General features: G+C 49.5%; 1 protein-coding gene and 1 long non-coding RNA gene across 3 annotated transcripts; one reads left to right on the top strand and one right to left on the bottom strand.

Annotated features, from left to right (window-relative positions):
* Window positions 1-2,695: 2,695 nt before the first annotated feature.
* On the bottom strand, window positions 2,696-11,571 carry LOC148685572 (uncharacterized). The gene is made up of 2 exons (XR_015950139.1): window positions 11,428-11,571; window positions 2,696-3,413 (listed from the first exon to the last, which is right to left on the bottom strand). It is a non-coding gene; the product is annotated as an uncharacterized LOC148685572 (long non-coding RNA).
* ZNF503 (zinc finger protein 503) lies at window positions 9,308-16,490 on the top strand. Of its 2 annotated transcripts, none has more exons than XM_088670118.1 (2): window positions 9,308-10,297; window positions 14,070-16,490. In XM_088670118.1, the coding sequence occupies exons 1-2, from the start codon at window positions 9,974-9,976 to the stop codon at window positions 15,615-15,617; spliced, it is 1,872 nt and encodes a 623-aa protein (XP_088526244.1). In that variant the 5' UTR covers window positions 9,308-9,973; the 3' UTR covers window positions 15,618-16,490. The 2 variants fall into 2 exon arrangements, with proteins under 2 accessions (XP_088526244.1, XP_034993913.1); XM_035138022.3 differs by lacking the exon at window positions 9,308-10,297 and adding an exon at window positions 11,747-12,685.
* The last annotated feature ends 662 nt before the right edge of the window (window positions 16,491-17,152 follow it).

Here is a 17,152-nt window from a genome sequence, read left to right as displayed (position 1 = left end):
TATAGTCTTATCTTTCATGTTACTCCAGTCCACAAACTGTTTCACAATATTCACTCTGTTTCAGTTTTATGTCTTTGCAAGCGATCCCTTTTTATTTATTTTTACTTATGAGATTTATATACTGCTTAATCAAAAGATCAACAGAATTTAAAAAGTAGGCGAGATAAAATTCAGATTCAAAGACCAATATACACAATAAGATTAAATGTGTTAAATGTGTAAATCAAAGGGGTTTGTGACTTTGACATACCGTACATAGGAAGTAAACAATCTCATTTTAATTACCTATAATAATATTGATGTGTGTCAAAGAGTGAGCCAGCAGTAAATCACACTGTTCAAAGTTGGAGTAAACTATTAGCAAAAACACAATCTTCACAGACTTGGCTGAGTATTAGGCCTAATGAGCACAGCAGCTCATCTCTGGTGAATCAGTTGCCGAGACTGAAAGTCCCCTCCTCTTCAGGACTTTTTCCAAGCAATCGGAGACTGTGCCTCCATGCAGCCTGCTGCTGCTCTGCCCATTTCATCCCTCTTCTGGTTCTGGGAGACAAGGAAGGAGGAGAGCTTGTCACAGCAGGAGGGGAAGACACCTATGACTCTTTACCAGCCTGTCTCATCTCTGCCTCTTAGCCCCCCTCATCTCCTGCTTCAGTTTCTGTCTCTGATTCTCAACTTCTCTCTGACACAGACTCTCCCTGCTCACTAAGTCCTGTTAACTCTGCAGCTTCTGACATCTTCTCTTCCCAGTCTTCTCCCTCTTCACACTCATCATTGTTCCACCACTACTCCCTGGGCTCTGAGCCTTCTTCCTTTGGTGGTTCCCCAACTGGTTCCTCTCCTCCCACCATTCCTCTATGCCAAACCAGTCCATGGCAATGTGCCGTGTAGAACCTGTGTCTGTGTTGGCCAGACATAGTTCAGGCATGGAGAACCTCAGGCCTTGGCCCCAAATGTGACTATGTATCTCTGACCCTTGGGACATCCCCAGCCCATGCTCCTCACCATCTCTGATTTGTACCCTCCTTGAGTGCTTTTGCCTGGTTCAAACCTGTTCTGATAATGCCTCTGGCTCCCCTCAGCCTAAAAAAGTTCCCTACCCCTGATACATTTTGAGGCATCCTTACATGTGGTGTGAAAATGGGAAGCTCTGCCAGGAAACCAGGATGACCTTGTAAAATAGGTTAACATTATTATTCACATATGAGGTCTACTCCATGCACAGCACACAGGCAAGATCTGAACTGAGGATTTGCAGGTTAACAGCACAAGTATTTTGTGCTAGCCTTGTTGCATTCTTGGTTTTATTTCTCTATATTATCCTTTCTATAGGAGCCCAGAGTGGTGAACAAGGGGGGGGGGAGTGCAATCCCGTACATCTCATTTGTGCCAGAACCAGAATACATCTCTGCTTGCGGGCTTCCCAAGAGGCCCCTGGTGAACTAGGTGGCTCAACTAGGTGGGCTTTTTTGCTCTGATCCAGCAACGTTACATGGGTAAGAACCCCACACACACAAAAAGCAACAATGTAATGAATGGTTTAGGGACGTGGGTGGCGCTGTGGGTTAAACCACTGTACCGCTTGGGCTTGCCGATCAAATGGTCGACAGTTCAAATCCCAGCGACAGGGTGAGCTCCTGTTGTTCAGTCCCAGCTCCTGCCAACCTAGCAGTTCAAAAGCACGTCAAAGTGCAAGTAGATAAATAGGTACCACTCTGGCGGGAAGGTAAACAGCATTTCTGTGGACTGCTCTGGTTTCGCCAGAAGTGGCTTAGTCATGCTGGCCACATGACCCGGAAAAACTGTCTGTGGAAGTGGACAAACGCCGGCTCCCTCGGCCTTTAAAGCGAGATGAGTGCCACAACCCCAGAGTCGTTTGCGACTGGACTTAATTGTCAGGGGTCCCTTTACCTTTAATGAATGGTTTACCGGGTTGGTATGCTTATTTGATGGTTTGCATGCACTACTGTACCATGGGAATGAGCTAAAGCAAGCCATGCTATTTCAGCCTATAGGTGTGCAGTTGTGTTGTTTGTACCTTTCTTTAATACTGTCTAGTGTACCAACAACTGTCCTGCAAGTAAAAACAGCAAGAGGGCTGAGGTCTCTTCACACACACACACCCCGCAATAAAATATTTGAGGGGGCAGCCCTTTTAAATCATTGCCTTTGTCATTGTCATTGCCTTTGAAATGGTGTGCATGATATGCCGTACCTTGTGATCGATTATGCAGGATGGGGCTTACCTCCCCCACCAAAAAAATATTTTATTGAAGTTGGCATCCCAGTAAGGGACAAAGGCCTGGCGTGGTCCCCACAGTACTCCTTTTCTACTTGCAGGGAGGGCTGTCGGAGATGGCTCTGAAGCGGGAGGCTATTCCAAAACACATCCTGCAGCCTCCCAGCCATCGCTCTGGCGGAGGCAGAAAGGCAACCCGGCGGAATTTTGGACCTAGGAAAGGCGTCCCTAAGAAACCCCACCCTTGGCGGAAGTGTCGCCAACTGCTGCGGCGGCTGCGCCTCTCGGCTCCCCCTCCCCTCTCCGGGCCAGTTTCGCCTGCCTTTCGCTTTCACGGTTGTCCCTTTGCGCCGCGCGAAGAGAAAGCTGGGGCGGTGTTGGGGTGGGGTGGGGGTGTCCAAAAGCTTCTCCCGTGCCTTTTCAATCCCTTCCCATTCGTTTGCAAATCCTCCCAGCCACATTTTTATTTTTATTTTATTTTTAATGCAGCACCAACATCTCAAAAAAAAAAAAAATCAGAACTGAATGTCCACGAAAGCATATACATTCTCCTGGTTCACTTTGGAGAGCAGTGTTTGGAAACAGACGAGCTGTAGAAAGGTGCAGGTAACGTCAGATCGGTACCTAGGAGTGGGGGATGGCGGGGCAACGGACGGCGCGGCAACGGCAGCAGCAGCTGGACCTTAGGGGACGATTTGTTGCTGGGGCCTCGCTTGTCTTCTGTGTTTTGCAGAGCAAGGGATGTGGCTCCGACGCTCCGGCTGTTCACTCAGTTTGTTGCGATGGGGTGCCTGCGCTGGGGATCCAGGTGGCGGGGTGGGAGAGGAGTCGCTGACCCTCTTCAGACTCCCGAAAAACTCCTTGTGCAAAGTCTTCTATTTAGCAAGATCCAGATCTTTTTTATTTTACGTTATTATAATGTGACTGGCCAACTGATCTCCCTCTTGGATCTCTGCAGATCTGCCTGAAGCGGAGGGATAAGGGAAGCGGGCGACAGAGGGGAAATAAACAGATGCGCGTAAAGTGAAATGCTGCTCAACATTGAGGGGGAAAAGCTGAACTGGTTTGGAAACACATAATGCAGCAACCGTGGGCAAGTAGAGGTGTTTGTCCCTTGCACGTCAGACGATGTACCTTTTTTCACCATCTTCTTTCTTCCCCGTTTATAAAGCACCTAAATAAATAAAGCGGATGTGTTTTAACTACGATTTATAAAAGGGTTCTTTGTATATTTCCCCCCTGATAGGTCAAGAGGCTGGGGCGAAACTAGGAACCTACATTTTGCAGGGCAATATATGTACGCTGTAAGCAACAAACGCCTAGCTTGGTTCTTATTTCCCTTTTTTGTTTATAGGGAAGCAATGCATCTGGGACAAAGATTAGTGTAGCTTTCATTAACCTAATAGTAACTTGGCTCAGAAGTCTCTTTTTTTGTCAGATCTACCTAATCAAGCCAGAATCTCATTCTCTCTCTGAGACAAAATTAGCAAAAACTTTACATTTGACTTTATTGACAGGTAGCCAGACCTCTCCCCTTCCGGCTCCCCACCTCTCTTCCCCTAGCCAGGCTATTCAATTTAGAGGATTAAAAGAAAGTCACTCCACTAACAGCATTTGGTCCATTGCTAACCCATATGTCAGCCTCGGTGCTTTAAATAATTATATTTGCATGCAGGGAGTGATTCATAAATATGTCAGGCCCGTGAAATATAGGCAAGCATTTCAAACTTTCTATTTAAAAAACATGAATTATGGCCGCGAAAAATGTGTTCCCATTTAAGGGTGATACGAAGTATTTGGTGTCTAGTACGGAGGCCCATCCATCATACAGACAATAAAGAGAGTTTTTGCCTGACGCTGGAAATTTATGGTTGCCCTTCTCTGCCCTAATAATTCAAGCATTGTGTCAGCCCGTGACAGCCCTTGCAGAAAAACAGCAACCCCTGTTATCAATCAAAAAGCCCTTTTACATTTTTAGCAAAACTCTGATCATCCAGACACCCTTTTAATGTATATATTACATCATTATAGATCATTCCGCACTCTCCTTCCATTCCATCCCCCCCCCCTTACTGCAACTCAACAAAATGATCCATCATTCCTGGGACAGTCCTGATGAACGCGGATGTAAATTATTCTGCACGTCACTAAAGTACAGTCCCAAGTGACAAATGTACTTTAGGTGGAATTAATTTTTAGGGTGCACGATGAAAGCACACGGGATCTGGGGTTTGAGGAGGGAGAGAAGCAGGTAGATGTATCATCTTGGAGGAGGACTGCAAAACTGGATAAATTTCCCAGTCTAAATTATTTTCGCAAGATAAGATCAAGGAGCTATTTTGGACCCTCACACGCGCGCAATAATTTTTATGTGTGCGTATGTGTATGCATATGTGTAACAGCTCCCTGAGTAATATGCCTCATTTAGCATTTTAACCTTGGAAACAACTTTTCTCCAAGGGGAAGTATCTTGTCGGGCTCTCGAGTTTCAAACACCGGGGAGAACTGCGGAGTTTCCATAGCAAACATATTCATGAGGCCAGGGCACGCAGCCCAGGGCGCAGTTTTCCTGATCCCATCCAGCGATCCTGACCGGGAACGGGGCAAGGAGCGCGTCACCCTGTGGAGCCCGTGTTCATGTCCGCGGGGCTTGCGCCGGAGAGCTTCCCGCTAGATTGTGCGCCTTATGTGGATCTGCAAGATCATCTCCCTTGCGTGCGGCATAATCGTAGGACATGCTCCTTTCTCTGTAACCAAATATGCGTTTAGCCGTCTTTTGCCTCACTCTGCCCTTAGGCTTGGAGCGGAAAATACACAGCACTCCTTTGGAGAGATGTGCGCCATTAGCTCAAACGCTCCCTGAAACCGATAGGTCTTGCCTTGCCTTGCCTTCCCTGGCTTCAGCTCTCTGGGCAGAAATTGTTCATTTGGGTGTCTGAGAGCTGGCGTTGGGCATGCTTTAATTACAAATCAGCATTCCCGACGAATATTTTTGGTGCCAACGTTAAACGCCACTTGGGTTAGCAAACTGAGAGGCTTCACATACAGCTCTGAACTCACTTTCCTCCTGCTGCCAATAAGGTGCCCCCCCTTTTTAGGTAGCAACCCCCAAGATCTCCCCAAAATGACGTTCTGCGCCTAAAGGAACAGGGTGCTGTTGGGGTGGGAGACGCACAGCCGGGTCCGATTAGTGAAAGGTTTCCAATACATTGGCGCATAAATCCCGCGCTCAGGCCACCAAAGAAAAGGGACGGATATTAGCTGAATAAGCAGCTCGGAGAGCGGATTTTAAACCGAAAAGTTTCATTTTGTTAAGCGGCGCTACTAAGGGACTTTCGGATTCCACCTCACCCCCACCTCCACCTCGCGGGAAACAAAGCGAAAGGAGATTAGGCAAACCACCATGGAACAGATTTCGACAAGAACGAAGAACGCGCCCTTGAAAGAGGGGAAGCAAAGACGTGGTTCTCAGTTGCTCGGTTCAAAAGACCACAGCCGAGGATGCAATTTACCTTGCACACTGATTACTATCTAGCTGATAGGTTTCTAAAAAAGAAAAGGGGGGAAATCGTGCAATGTTATCCTGTAGGTCTTTGCGTCTACGTGTATTTTAAATGCCCCTGTAAATCTTTACACTTTGTTTTTTTGTGTGTGTTTTCTTGTCCTTCAGAGAAACCAGTTTGCAATATCTAGCACGACGGCCGTCCACATGATTTCGCGATTAACGCGCGCCGCTTTAAAAACCAGAAAAGCAAAAGAAAGAGGCGGCGGCGCAGGAGTGATCCAGCTCTCTTTTTAACGCACGGTCAGGCTGCGGTGGCTCAGTGTGTCTGCCTGCGCGCCCTCGCGAGCGCGCCCCCGCCCCCGTTCAGTGGGGAGTTTCTTCCTCTTACTGTACTACTGTAGTGCATTCTTCCCGGATCTCATATATGTTGAAGTTTTATTCCCCCCTCTCTCCCCACCCCACCCCTGCCACTATGCCAATATATTTATGCATTTCCACATGTACTGAATATAGAACATTTGTGAAAGTCACAGCAACGCGGGCATATTTGATGGTCGATAGAGAAGAAGCGAGACATAACCATAATAAACGCCGTTAAACACAAGCAGGTAGGGAATGTTTGTTACATCTGGTTACTCCAGTGAGACCAGCCGCCTTTCCCCTTCGGTTTAAAAAGGTCTAGGAAATCAGAGAGATGCAGAGGCCCGGTGTGATGCTGGTCTACAATGATTTGAGCTTTTACTCAAAGACTGCCTACAAAATCTGACACTTAAGTGTCAAGATAGGGAAAAGCAAGATTGGAGGCAGGGAAACCATAATCGAAGGGTTTGCATTGTCTTTTTCCGAAGGGTGGAAAAACCAGAAGTCAGTCCGGGTTGGGCTGGGGTACATATATTGTTTTGTTTTTTGGGTGGTGGTGATCCTGGCCAGGTTTTGCAGCTCACCAGCCTGACCTGTCAAGCGGATTATTTTAGAAGGAGATTAATAGGGGAGGCGGGCCGCAATAATAATCGTTTTGTTTGATGTGACAACTTTGATAGGCGTTGATTTACTTACAAACTGATAGGGTTTTAATTGAGCGCCTCCATCCAGCTTGAGATGAAAGGAAAACCGCATTGAAAAGCTGCCCGATTGCCCTCCAGCCTCAATACTGATTAGCCATCTCGACAGTGAATAGTTCAAGGCATTTTCAAACTTTTCCACCACCTCCTCCTCCTCTCCTCTCCTCCGCCCCGCGCTCTCTCTCTCTCCTCCTCCTCAAATATCTGCCAGCCCACTCCCCCCCTTCTTCTGTGAAAATAAATCATTTCCATTGTGTGCAAATAAAATCGACTTGACATCTTTGCCAATAGCTGGTAGGTAAACGAAAGTGTGGACTGGCACTTGCTAATTAATCCCTTCACTCTTCTCCCCCCCACCCCGGTGAAAGAATAGCAACCCCCCCTCCCTTTTGTGGAAGGTTTAGCTGCTTCCCCCAACTCTTAAACTGGGGGGGGGGAGAGACAAAAAACAAAAAGCATCCCGCGGGGGGAAAACACCCCAAAACGCCCCCATTCCGACAGCGACCGAAAGAAACATTAACTTTGAGCAAGACTGTACAAGTAATAATTGCCAAACAGCAAACAGGCTATCTGAGTTTTTGTCAGCGTGTTTGCCAGTGTTTCGGTGGCGGTGTTGGGAACTGGCGCTCCAGGATTCCTTTATTTATTTTTATTTTTATTTTTGAAAGCCGTCTCGCAGGCCGTCCTGGATGCGATCCTGTGAGGAGGAACACAATTTAAGGAAAGAATTTAAGGATCTGAGCTTGACCCTCCTGGAGCTTATTCTTTAATTTTATTTATTTATTTACGCAATCTTTTTTTAAAAAAAACAGCAACAACAAACTGCCTTCTGCAGACCGGGGTGTGGTTTGAAATCGCACATTAAAGGCTCTCTGCCCCTCTGAAGTTATTAATTGTCTTCTTGGAGCTGAGAATCGTCCTCCCTACAATTCCAAGGCAGCCAGCCTACCGATTCTCTCTCTCTCTCTCCCTCTCTCTCTCTCCCCACACACACACGTGTCAATACGCCGCTTGTTTTACACATGTCCGGAGAATCACCTTTGATTCCCCCGGTTTAGAACTGTAACAAGGCCCCTTTTCTCGACCGCCACCTCCACTCCCAGTTCCCGAGGGGGAGGAGAGAGGGGGGGAACCCTTTCCCACATCTAAACTCTACCTTAAGACAATTAATCTTTTAGTCTTTTCACCCTGGGAGGCCGGACAAATAACAACGAGAAAACAGATAGAAGTCTCTCCGGTTTTGTAAGGAAAACAGCTGTTCCAAGCACTTTAATGCAAATGAACACACATGAAGAAGCGGTTGGACGGGGCTTTCTCCTTCCCTTTCTTCCCTTCCTTTCTCAATTTTACTGCTCTCCATCCATTTATCAATTGGTCTCGACAACAAAAGAAAGGGCAGGGCGTGTGGGGGCTGGGGGCACCCCCTAGGACTCTTTTTCAAGGCATTTCCACGAGATCCACAAATGGAAATATCCACGGAGGGTGTCCTTGGGAGCAAGACTCTTGCCCTGACTCCTTACGTTTTTCTAGACCATGTTGTATTACATCTGCCTATCCTTTTCAAAGGCATCTAAGTTCCCCCTCCCTGCAGCACTTTACGTCTCCCACGAGATCAGACTACTGACTTCAATACCTTATATAGTGGACAATGAGTACGAAGGTGGCCATTCTCGAATATTTTACTGCCCGACACACCTAGAGGGGAAAATACCCGTGCTATTTTTTTTCCCTTTTTAAACCTGGGGAGGGGGGGGATCCTGAGCGGCGCAATTCCCTGGGAGTTTTCCTGCGCAAGAAGCCACATTGGAAGCATGCTCCCAGTTAGAACTCACTGTGCCCCAAAGGAGCCTGAGATCTTAGGAACACTTATTTGGAAGTCAAGTCATTTGAGCAAAGTGGGCTTACTTCCAAGTATACACGGATAGCCCTAGATTCAATTGTGGTCCTTGCCCAGAATCCTATGGGTGGTCTTTGGTAAGGCACTCACACTCCCATCTGAAATTTTGGGAATAGTAATAAGTCAGTGTTGTTGTAGCGGTAGTTGAGATAAGGCATACGAAGCGCTTGAGCAACAATAAGCTATCTATGCACTGTATTATTATTATTATTATTATTATTATTATTATTATTATTATTTCAGTTTTCAAAAGGAAAACACACAAGACTGGCAAGTCTGAACAGAAATCAGAAAGGGAGAACATTCCTGGGTAAAGGCGCTGGATCCCTGATGCCTCCCCCAAAATACTCCAAGCTTGCTTTCTTGGCTGCCGGCCCGCCCTGGCAAGTGAGCCAAGGGAAGGGCGCCTTTCCGGACTCGGCCTCTGGATCTAAGAAGGATTCCAGCTCAGAAATTGGCCGCGACCCCTGAAAGCCCTCCTGCCTTGTTCTTCCCTTGTCAAACGTGTTTTATATCTCCCACTGACCTTTTTTCCCTATCGTTGCAATGTGCGCAAGGCCACCCGGGCAGATCCGGAAACAAAAGGAGACACATTTCTCTTTCGTTCTTTTTTATTTGGGGCCCGTGGAGATACATACTTATTTACATTATTCCTTCGAAGGGCAGCTTAAGGTAAATGAGGAGGTTTGAGAAGAAAACCAGAGTAGCTATTTTATTATTATGATTTTACCCCAAACTGGAAAAAGCACTAGGAAATAATCGCCCCGGAATCATTGAAGACAGAGCGAAAGTGGGAGGCTCTTTTGATATTCAGTCACCTGGGCATCATCCTTAAAGCTAGCCGAGGGTAAAACGGCCAAGAAAGAAGCGCTGCTTTGCCTAAAAGCGCTCAACTGACGTCTCCCCAAACATCTGGTTTTGCAGCCCAACCAGACTAACGTTTTACTCCGAAGTAAGCGCGCGGGGAAATCGCGCTGCTTGGACTCTGTTGCAAATGAACGGTTCTTGGCCATTTGTTTCGCTAGGGTGTTTGTTTTTGCCGCAGGAGAACTTCCCCGCTGGACCTGCGCCGATTATTATTTCTGTCTTAAGAAATCGTCTTGGGGCAAGCAAGGTGTCGAGATACACACACACACACACCGCTCAGGGAACCACGTGGTAGATCAATAGGGCAGCGCGGGGGCAAAACGTGAGGGGTGAGTTAGCGGGGGTGTGTGTGTGTGTGTGAGTGGAGAATCCAGTAATTGTGAACAAATACTTCGAAGGCTGCAATGAATCGCCTCCGCCGAGCCTTTGATCCCGGGCCTTTCCGCCTCTTCTCCCCCGCCCCTGGCTCCTTCGTCTTCTTCTCCTTCTCCCTGCGAGCTCTTGTCAGTATTGGCATTCCGCGGACTGCTCAAGATGTCAATCTTAATCTCATTTTAAACATTCCGCCGTGCCAGCCGATTGAGAGACGGATTGGCGATAAAATTTCAATAATGCGCCTGCCTCCTCTCTCTCTCTCTCCCCGCCTCCAAATCCAGCACCAACTCGCATCTCCCTCCCTCACGCGCCACCAGGGTCAGTCAAAGTCACCCCTCAACAACCTGAGCTCGGTAAGTTTACTCGGAAGGAAACCCTGCACAGTTCCGCAAGGCTTACTCCTGAGTAAGAGCGCGTCGGGTTGGGGCCGAAGTCGTTTCGCGAGCGTGCTTACTCAAAAATAGGCCCCACTAAGTCCAGTAGGGACTTCAAAGGGGACTCACGCCAGGGCGAGTGGTTTTGCTTCTGCAATGTTACGGCCTCATCCTGTTCGTGTTTACTAGGAGGTAAGTGCCACTGAGTTGAAGGGGACTGAATCCCAAGGTTGCAATCTTGATTAGTCAAGTGAAAATATAAAATAACAACAAAAACAACAATAGTGACGCAGCGATCGCCGTGGGGGGGAAAATCTGCCCGGTCACTCCGCTCTTTCTCCCCAAGGTGCGTCCGCCAAAAGAGAAGTGAGAGTCGCTCCTTGTTTTGTTGGCATACAAATTGCATTTACTCGGAGAGCGATTTACTCTTTAAATTGAATGGCTCTTTTTCCAGGGAGCTCGTCTGCCTGTCTGCCTGTCTCTCCTTGCTCCCCTCTCCCTCTCTTCCTTCCTTCCTTCAAGTCGCACTAGGCTTGTAATCAGCAACAAAACCTGACATAAATCAAGAGAGGATTGACAGCGGCTGACAAATAACTGATTGATTGCGGTTGGGGAGCATTGACAACTGATGAAGGGGAAAGGGGGAGAGGGAGGGAGTCTCCCCACCCCAAAAAAGCGGAGAGAAAGGGAGACGAGAGCGGCTTAAGGAAGGGCGGAGTGTTGCGAGCATGTGACGCTCGCCTCTCCCAATCTCAGTCCAGAGCCTCCAACAGTCACCGAAGACCCGATTGGGCGGTTTTTGACTCGTACTTCAGGAGGCAAGAAGCCTATTAGTTCTTTAGTTTCGCGCTCCAGAAAAAGAACAAAAATGCTGCGCGATGGGCAAAGATTTAGAAAAAGGAAACAAACCCACGACATAATTTTCCGGTGTGCGGAAGATGGGGGACCATGGAAAGAGCGCCGTCATTAATCAGAGGGGATCAGTGGGGGGTTTGGGTAATGGGAGGACCCTAAAAATAATTTCCCTGCCTTTTTATTTTTTACGGAAGGCGGGCGCACTGCGGAGGCCTCTAAGGCACGGCACAAAGCACGCAATTGCGCAAACCTACCTCGGGAACTTCACCACCGTGTCGTTTTTCTAGAGGTATTTACAAGCCTCTCCCCCAACTCACCCCAACAAAAAGATATCTAGCGCCGTGCGGAGGAAATACAGGAGGCGAGCGAGTGAGAAAATCCGTAGCGAGTGGCTTACGTGAAACACAAAATTGATGCCCATCCTTCCTGTCCTCAGGAGCAAAAACAAGAGAGGCGGGGAAGGCGAGGGGAGGAAGGAAGAAGGAGACCATTAGAAAAAAAAGCAAAAGAAAAGCCATCGCGGAGGGGGTGAGTGGTGGAAAAGCCCCTGAAGAGGGAAGGTGACGTCACATCCCCTTGACCCTCCAATCACCTCGGGGTCCCATTTGATTGGAAGGCGGCAAAGGCTTTAATCTCCGACTAATTCAGCTGCTTTTGAAGTGAGTTCCTCTGCCAGATCCGACGCTGGATGGGCAGTGGCTCGCATCGCAGCTGAACAGGGAGGCGGAGGAAAAAAAAGGAGGCGGCCGGCCGGGGAAGAGCCCGCAGCCAGCCAGCCAAGCAGCCCAGGGAAAGAAGAGGGACTGGGACAGGGGGAAGCAGAGCTCCAGATTTCCCCCCCATACCTCTCCACTCCCGTCGTCAGCAGCAGCAGCAAAAAAAACACACACGAGGATTATTTCTGTTTTGTAGCATTCTTCCGTTTTGAATTCTCACGCACCCCTCCATCAAAGGACTTTCTTTTAAAAATATTATTATTATTTTGGACGAGTCTTCCATTATTATTTTTTTAATTAAATAAAGTGCGCGCATATATGTGTGATCCCTCCTTCCCGTAGAGATTGGAAGAAGACGCCCTGTTTGGGCTCCTTATCCGCGCGCCGGGCGCCCCCCCACCCCGCCAGTTTTCATGCGAGGCTTTGGGTCATGATTACATCCCCCTTGCTTTCTGCCGTAAGAAGTAGTCAGCACGGAGGAGGAGGAGGTGGTGGTGGAGCAGCGGCGGCGGCGGCAGGAGGAGGAGGCGCGAGAGATCTCGGAAGCAGCAGCAGCAGCAGCAGCTCCGGCTCTGATCTTCCCTGGCAAAGCGGACACTCTGGGATTTCTACCAGCGGCGGCAACTGCAGCAGCAGCAGCAAACCTTTCTTCCACTCTGTCCCACCCTCGGACCCTTTGCGCCAAGCGAACCGGCTCCCCATCAAAGTCCTGAAAATGCTTACGGCACGGACTGGACACATTTTGCACCCCGAATACCTTCAGCCTTTGCCTTCCACCCCAGTCAGCCCCATCGAGGTAAGGACGCCGCGATCTTGGGCGGACGGGTGTCTGTGTTGAGTGAGCGTGTGTGTGAGAGAGAGACAGAGGAGCACCGCGTGAGACTGACCACCTTCCCGGACGGGAATCCTTTGTAAAAAGGCACTTTCCGATTTCCAGCCGGCGCACCAGCCCAGCCCCCACCCCAACCGCGGGCTTCCCCCGCGTCCGGGCAGCGGAATTCTGCGCGCGTTTACTCGGAAGTAAGCCTTGCTTCGTGTTTAATGGAGGTTGCATGCTCCTAGAAAAGTGCTCCCCAGTTCTGAGAGCTTTGCAAATTTAAACAACCCTCGTAATGGTTATGTGGCCATTGGTTTGGTGGCTTCCCGGATAAAGGTGATTCTGCTACAATTACAGTATTGGGCTCCACTTTTCTCCAGCGGAACGTGAAATGTAATGCAGAGTCGCGCCCACTCTCGGGTCCCGTCTCATCGCACCCCCCCCCAACCGCCCTCGTCTCCCCGCTTCATTTCATTGGAGCAAAAAGCGTTGAAATGTGGATCTAGCCAGCATTTCGCTGGCTCACAATGCGCTGCAGTTGGAAAGAAGCAGTTTACCGATCATGTATTTTATTTTTATTGTGTGTGTGTGTGTGTGTAAAAAGGAAAAAAAAACAAGACATGCTGGCGTGACTGGTGTAGGTTGGGAGGAGAATTGCAAGGGAAGCAGATCAGATCTTCGAGATGATAACGTTATGGGGTGATACTGAAGAGTACTGCAGTGGGGCGGCGGCAAAGGGAAGCGGGTGGAAAGCAGAATCATGCACGGAAGGAATAGGGTTTATTGGCTATTTCACCGAACTCGGCTTGAATATCTTTGACTTGGGATCTGTTTATAAATAGTATCACTGAGGGATCCACTCAGCTGGACGAGCGTTGCTTGGGGAGGGCGAAAAAGCTTAACTTCTTACCAACAAGGGCGCGGGGAGGGGGTTGCAGCGTTGGGGGAAGGACTGTGGGCAAGCGGGGGGTCAAAGTTACTCCCGGGTGACCAAAGTTACTCCCGGGTGACCAGCCTGAAAGCGAGCCTGCTTCCTCATAAAGACCCCGAAGACTTCACATTCTTTTTAAAAAAATGCAAAAGTATTACCATAAGTACTATGCAATTATAAAGTAATTTGCCTTGATAAAATAAAGAAAGCATGCTTATGTAAGCCCAGAAAAAGTGTCCGGGCTGCTGATTGCGCCTCTCGGTAATTGCCAGGGGCTTCCGGATACGTACTTTTGCAACTCCCCCCCCCCTTTAAACTGGCACTCCGCTTTTTATCTCTCTCCCCTCACCCCACCCCCCAGCAAGACCCCCATACTAAACGTTTGCGTTTCTCCCTCTTTCTCCCCTTGCCCCCACCCCTGGCCTTCTGCAGTTAGACGCGAAGAAGAGCCCGCTGGCTCTCCTGGCTCAGACTTGCTCTCAGATCGGCAAACCCGACCCGTCGCCGTCGTCCAAGCTTTCGTCGGTCACGTCGAACGGCAGTGACAAGGACTCTTCCAAGTCGGGCCCGCTGAAGCTCAGCGACATCGGCGTAGAGGACAAGTCCAGCTTCAAGCCTTACTCCAAGCCCGGCACGGACAAGAAAGAGGCGTCGTCGGGCGGCGGGGGCTCGGCGGCCGCCTCGGGGGGAGGCTCGGGCGGCGGCGGCGGCGGCGGCGGCAACGAGAAGTCGGGCTTCCGTGTGCCGAGCGCCACCTGCCAGCCGTTCACGCCAAGGACAGGCAGCCCCACGTCCAGCGTCTCGGCCTGCTCGCCGGGCCTGCTGCCCGGCGCCGACGGCAAGGCCGGCGACGCGGACAAGAAGGACTCTTCCGACGGCTGCGGCGCCAAGGCGGGCTCGGAGCCGTCCGGGGGCCACGGCCGGCTGGGCGCAGGCTGTGGCGGGATTACGGCGGAGCTGAGCCAAGCGGCCCACGAGAGCGCCAAGGGCCTCCTGGCGTCGTCGTCGTCCTCTTCCTCGTCGTCCTCCGCGTCGTCTGACTCGTCCTCCTGCGGCGGCAGCAACACGGTCACGTCCTCGTCGTCGGCCGCGGCGGTGCTGAGTTCGGGCCTGGTGGCCCCGGTGTCTCCCTACAAGCCCGGCCAGACGGTGTTTCCACTGCCGCCAGCCGGCATGAGCTTCCCCGGCTCCCTCGCTGGCGCGTACGCGGGTTACCCGCCGCAGTTCCTGTCGCACGGCGTAGCGCTCGACCCCACCAAGTCAGGCAGCTACAACAGCCTGGGCTGCAGCAAAGCGGCGGGCTCCAGCCCCCTGGCCGGCGCGTCCCCGCCGTCGGTGATGACGGCCAGCCTGTGCCGAGACCCCTATTGCCTGAGCTACCACTGCGCAAGCCACTTGGCCGGCGCCGCCAGCGCTTCATGCGCGCACGACCAGGCGCTCAAGTCCGGCTACCAGCTGATGTACCCGACGCACCCGCTGCACACGATGCACTCGTCGCTGAGCGGAGGCACGCCGCCCTCGCTGGCCGGCCACCCCTTGTACCCTTACGGCTTCATGCTCCCCAACGACCCCCAGCCGCACATCTGCAACTGGGTGTCGGCCAATGGACCGTGCGACAAGCGCTTCGCCACGTCGGAAGAACTGCTCAACCACTTGCGGACTCACACGGCCTTCCCGGGCACGGACAAGCTGCTGTCTAGCTACCCGAGCTCCAGCTCCTTAGCCAGCGCGGCGGCAGCGGCCATGGCTTGCCACATGCACATCCCCACCACCGTTGCCCCCGGAAGCCCCGGCACCCTGGCTTTGCGCAGCCCGCACCACGCCTTGGGACTCAGCAGCCGCTACCACCCTTACTCAAAGAGCCCCTTGCCCACCCCGGGAGCCCCCGTGCCTGTCCCGGCGGCCACGGGACCGTATTACTCCCCTTACGCACTCTATGGGCAAAGACTGACGACAGCGTCCGCTTTGGGATATCAGTGAGTTTTTTGGGGGCTTCTTTTGAATTTTTTGTTTTTGTTTTGGTGGTCGAAAGGGTGTGGGGTGGGGCGAGAGGAATTTCAAACTACGGTTCTCGTTGGGCGGGCGGAGAGACGGGGAGAAGAACACAAAGCAACCCTTCAAAACTTTCTTTAAAAAAATTCCACAAATGAACAGAAAATTGAAATTTGACTTTTTTATATATATATAAAGATAGTGTTCATCTTGAGGACTGGATCCATGGGCACTGTATTTATTTATGTTAGCTTCAAGCGGGACAATGAATCAATAAAAGTGCATTACATAACTTCAGCTCGATAGGCTTAAAGGAGGGGAAAAAGAGAAAAAACTAAAGTGGAAACACCCGTTGTAGAATATAAATAAATAAAACGAAAACGAAAATAGAGGTCTTCTCTTTAATGTTACTTTAAAATTGCTATGATTGTATTGTACCTTCTTATTTAATGTCTCATTGGGGGTGGGTGGGGGAAAATCCCTAAATGCATGTCTCTTTTTAAAAATCAAAATCAAACAAACAGAAAACCCCTTTACCACTTAACTTGCAATTTGTCGACTCGAATTTCAAATTGCATTTATTTTTTAAGATGTATGCCATCGCAGAAAGAGAATTGGTATTTTTTTGTACTTATTCTGGAAGAAAGGAAACCCAACAACGATTCCAAAAACCTCCATTTGCCTTATTTTTGTTCTTTAAAAGGAACACTGGACTATTTTTTAATTTTTGTCCACCCTGTAGAAGGGGCAGAAGCAAGGATGACGTCATGTATTTAAAATAATAGACAATGTATCGCTTTAAAAGATTAAAATTCCGTATATTTGATGTATTAAAAAGGTTTTACTTTTCTTTTGAAGTTACCTACTGGAGTCTGTTATAAATACACCTAAGTGTGCGGTGGATGGAAAGTGACTAGGGGAGAAAAACAAAAAAAATCTAAGCGTTGATTTAATTTAATAATAATTATATAAAGTTTTATTTGTTTAACTAACGTTTTTCCTCTTCTAACTCAGAACAGTGTGTTCCTAAGAGTTCCCCCCTGCTATACCACAATTGGCAATTAAATTAGAAAACCCAGGAGTCAATTTAAACCGCTCCCCGCTTCTTCCCAAGGAAAAGCAAGGCTTTTGATTCTAACTAGGGAACTGCTAGCCAGGCTTACCAATGTTGGCAAACGGGGGGGGGGGCGGCGGGAAGCGAACCTCTGTGGCTGGGAAGAGGGAGAATGAGAATGCCAGTTTCTCGTCTGTAGTTACTTTCTATGACTTTACCAAAAAGTTTAAACCAATAAATATCCAGGAAAACGTCGGGCACAATTCGAGGAGGAGTTCTCTTGTGGAAGCCCAGTAAAAGTCGGGGGAATTGCGTAAAGGTGCTTAGTGTTCCTGCGTTTCAGTAAGGCTGGCGGAGGAGAACCTCCATCTGAATTGTTTCCTTTACAACTTAGAACTCAATCCACCATTCGACGATTGGGACAATTCTCTATGGAAGAACCCCTGTTTCAGTCGATTCTCAAGCCTCC

This window comes from Zootoca vivipara, chromosome 5 (assembly GCF_965207765.1).
Source record: "Zootoca vivipara chromosome 5, rZooViv2.hap1.1, whole genome shotgun sequence".
Classification (NCBI taxonomy): Eukaryota; Metazoa; Chordata; class Lepidosauria; order Squamata; family Lacertidae; genus Zootoca; species Zootoca vivipara.
This window is presented reverse-complemented; position numbering and strand designations above follow the sequence as displayed.

Excerpts from the sequence above, each read along its gene's own strand:
- ZNF503 (XM_035138022.3), top strand. The coding sequence starts at position 12,320 with ATGATTACATCCCCCTTGCTTTCTGCCGTAAGAAGTAGTCAGCACGGA. Across the intron at positions 12,686-14,069 it reads CCCCAGTCAGCCCCATCGAG|TTAGACGCGAAGAAGAGCCC; the intron begins GTAAGGACGCCG and ends GGCCTTCTGCAG.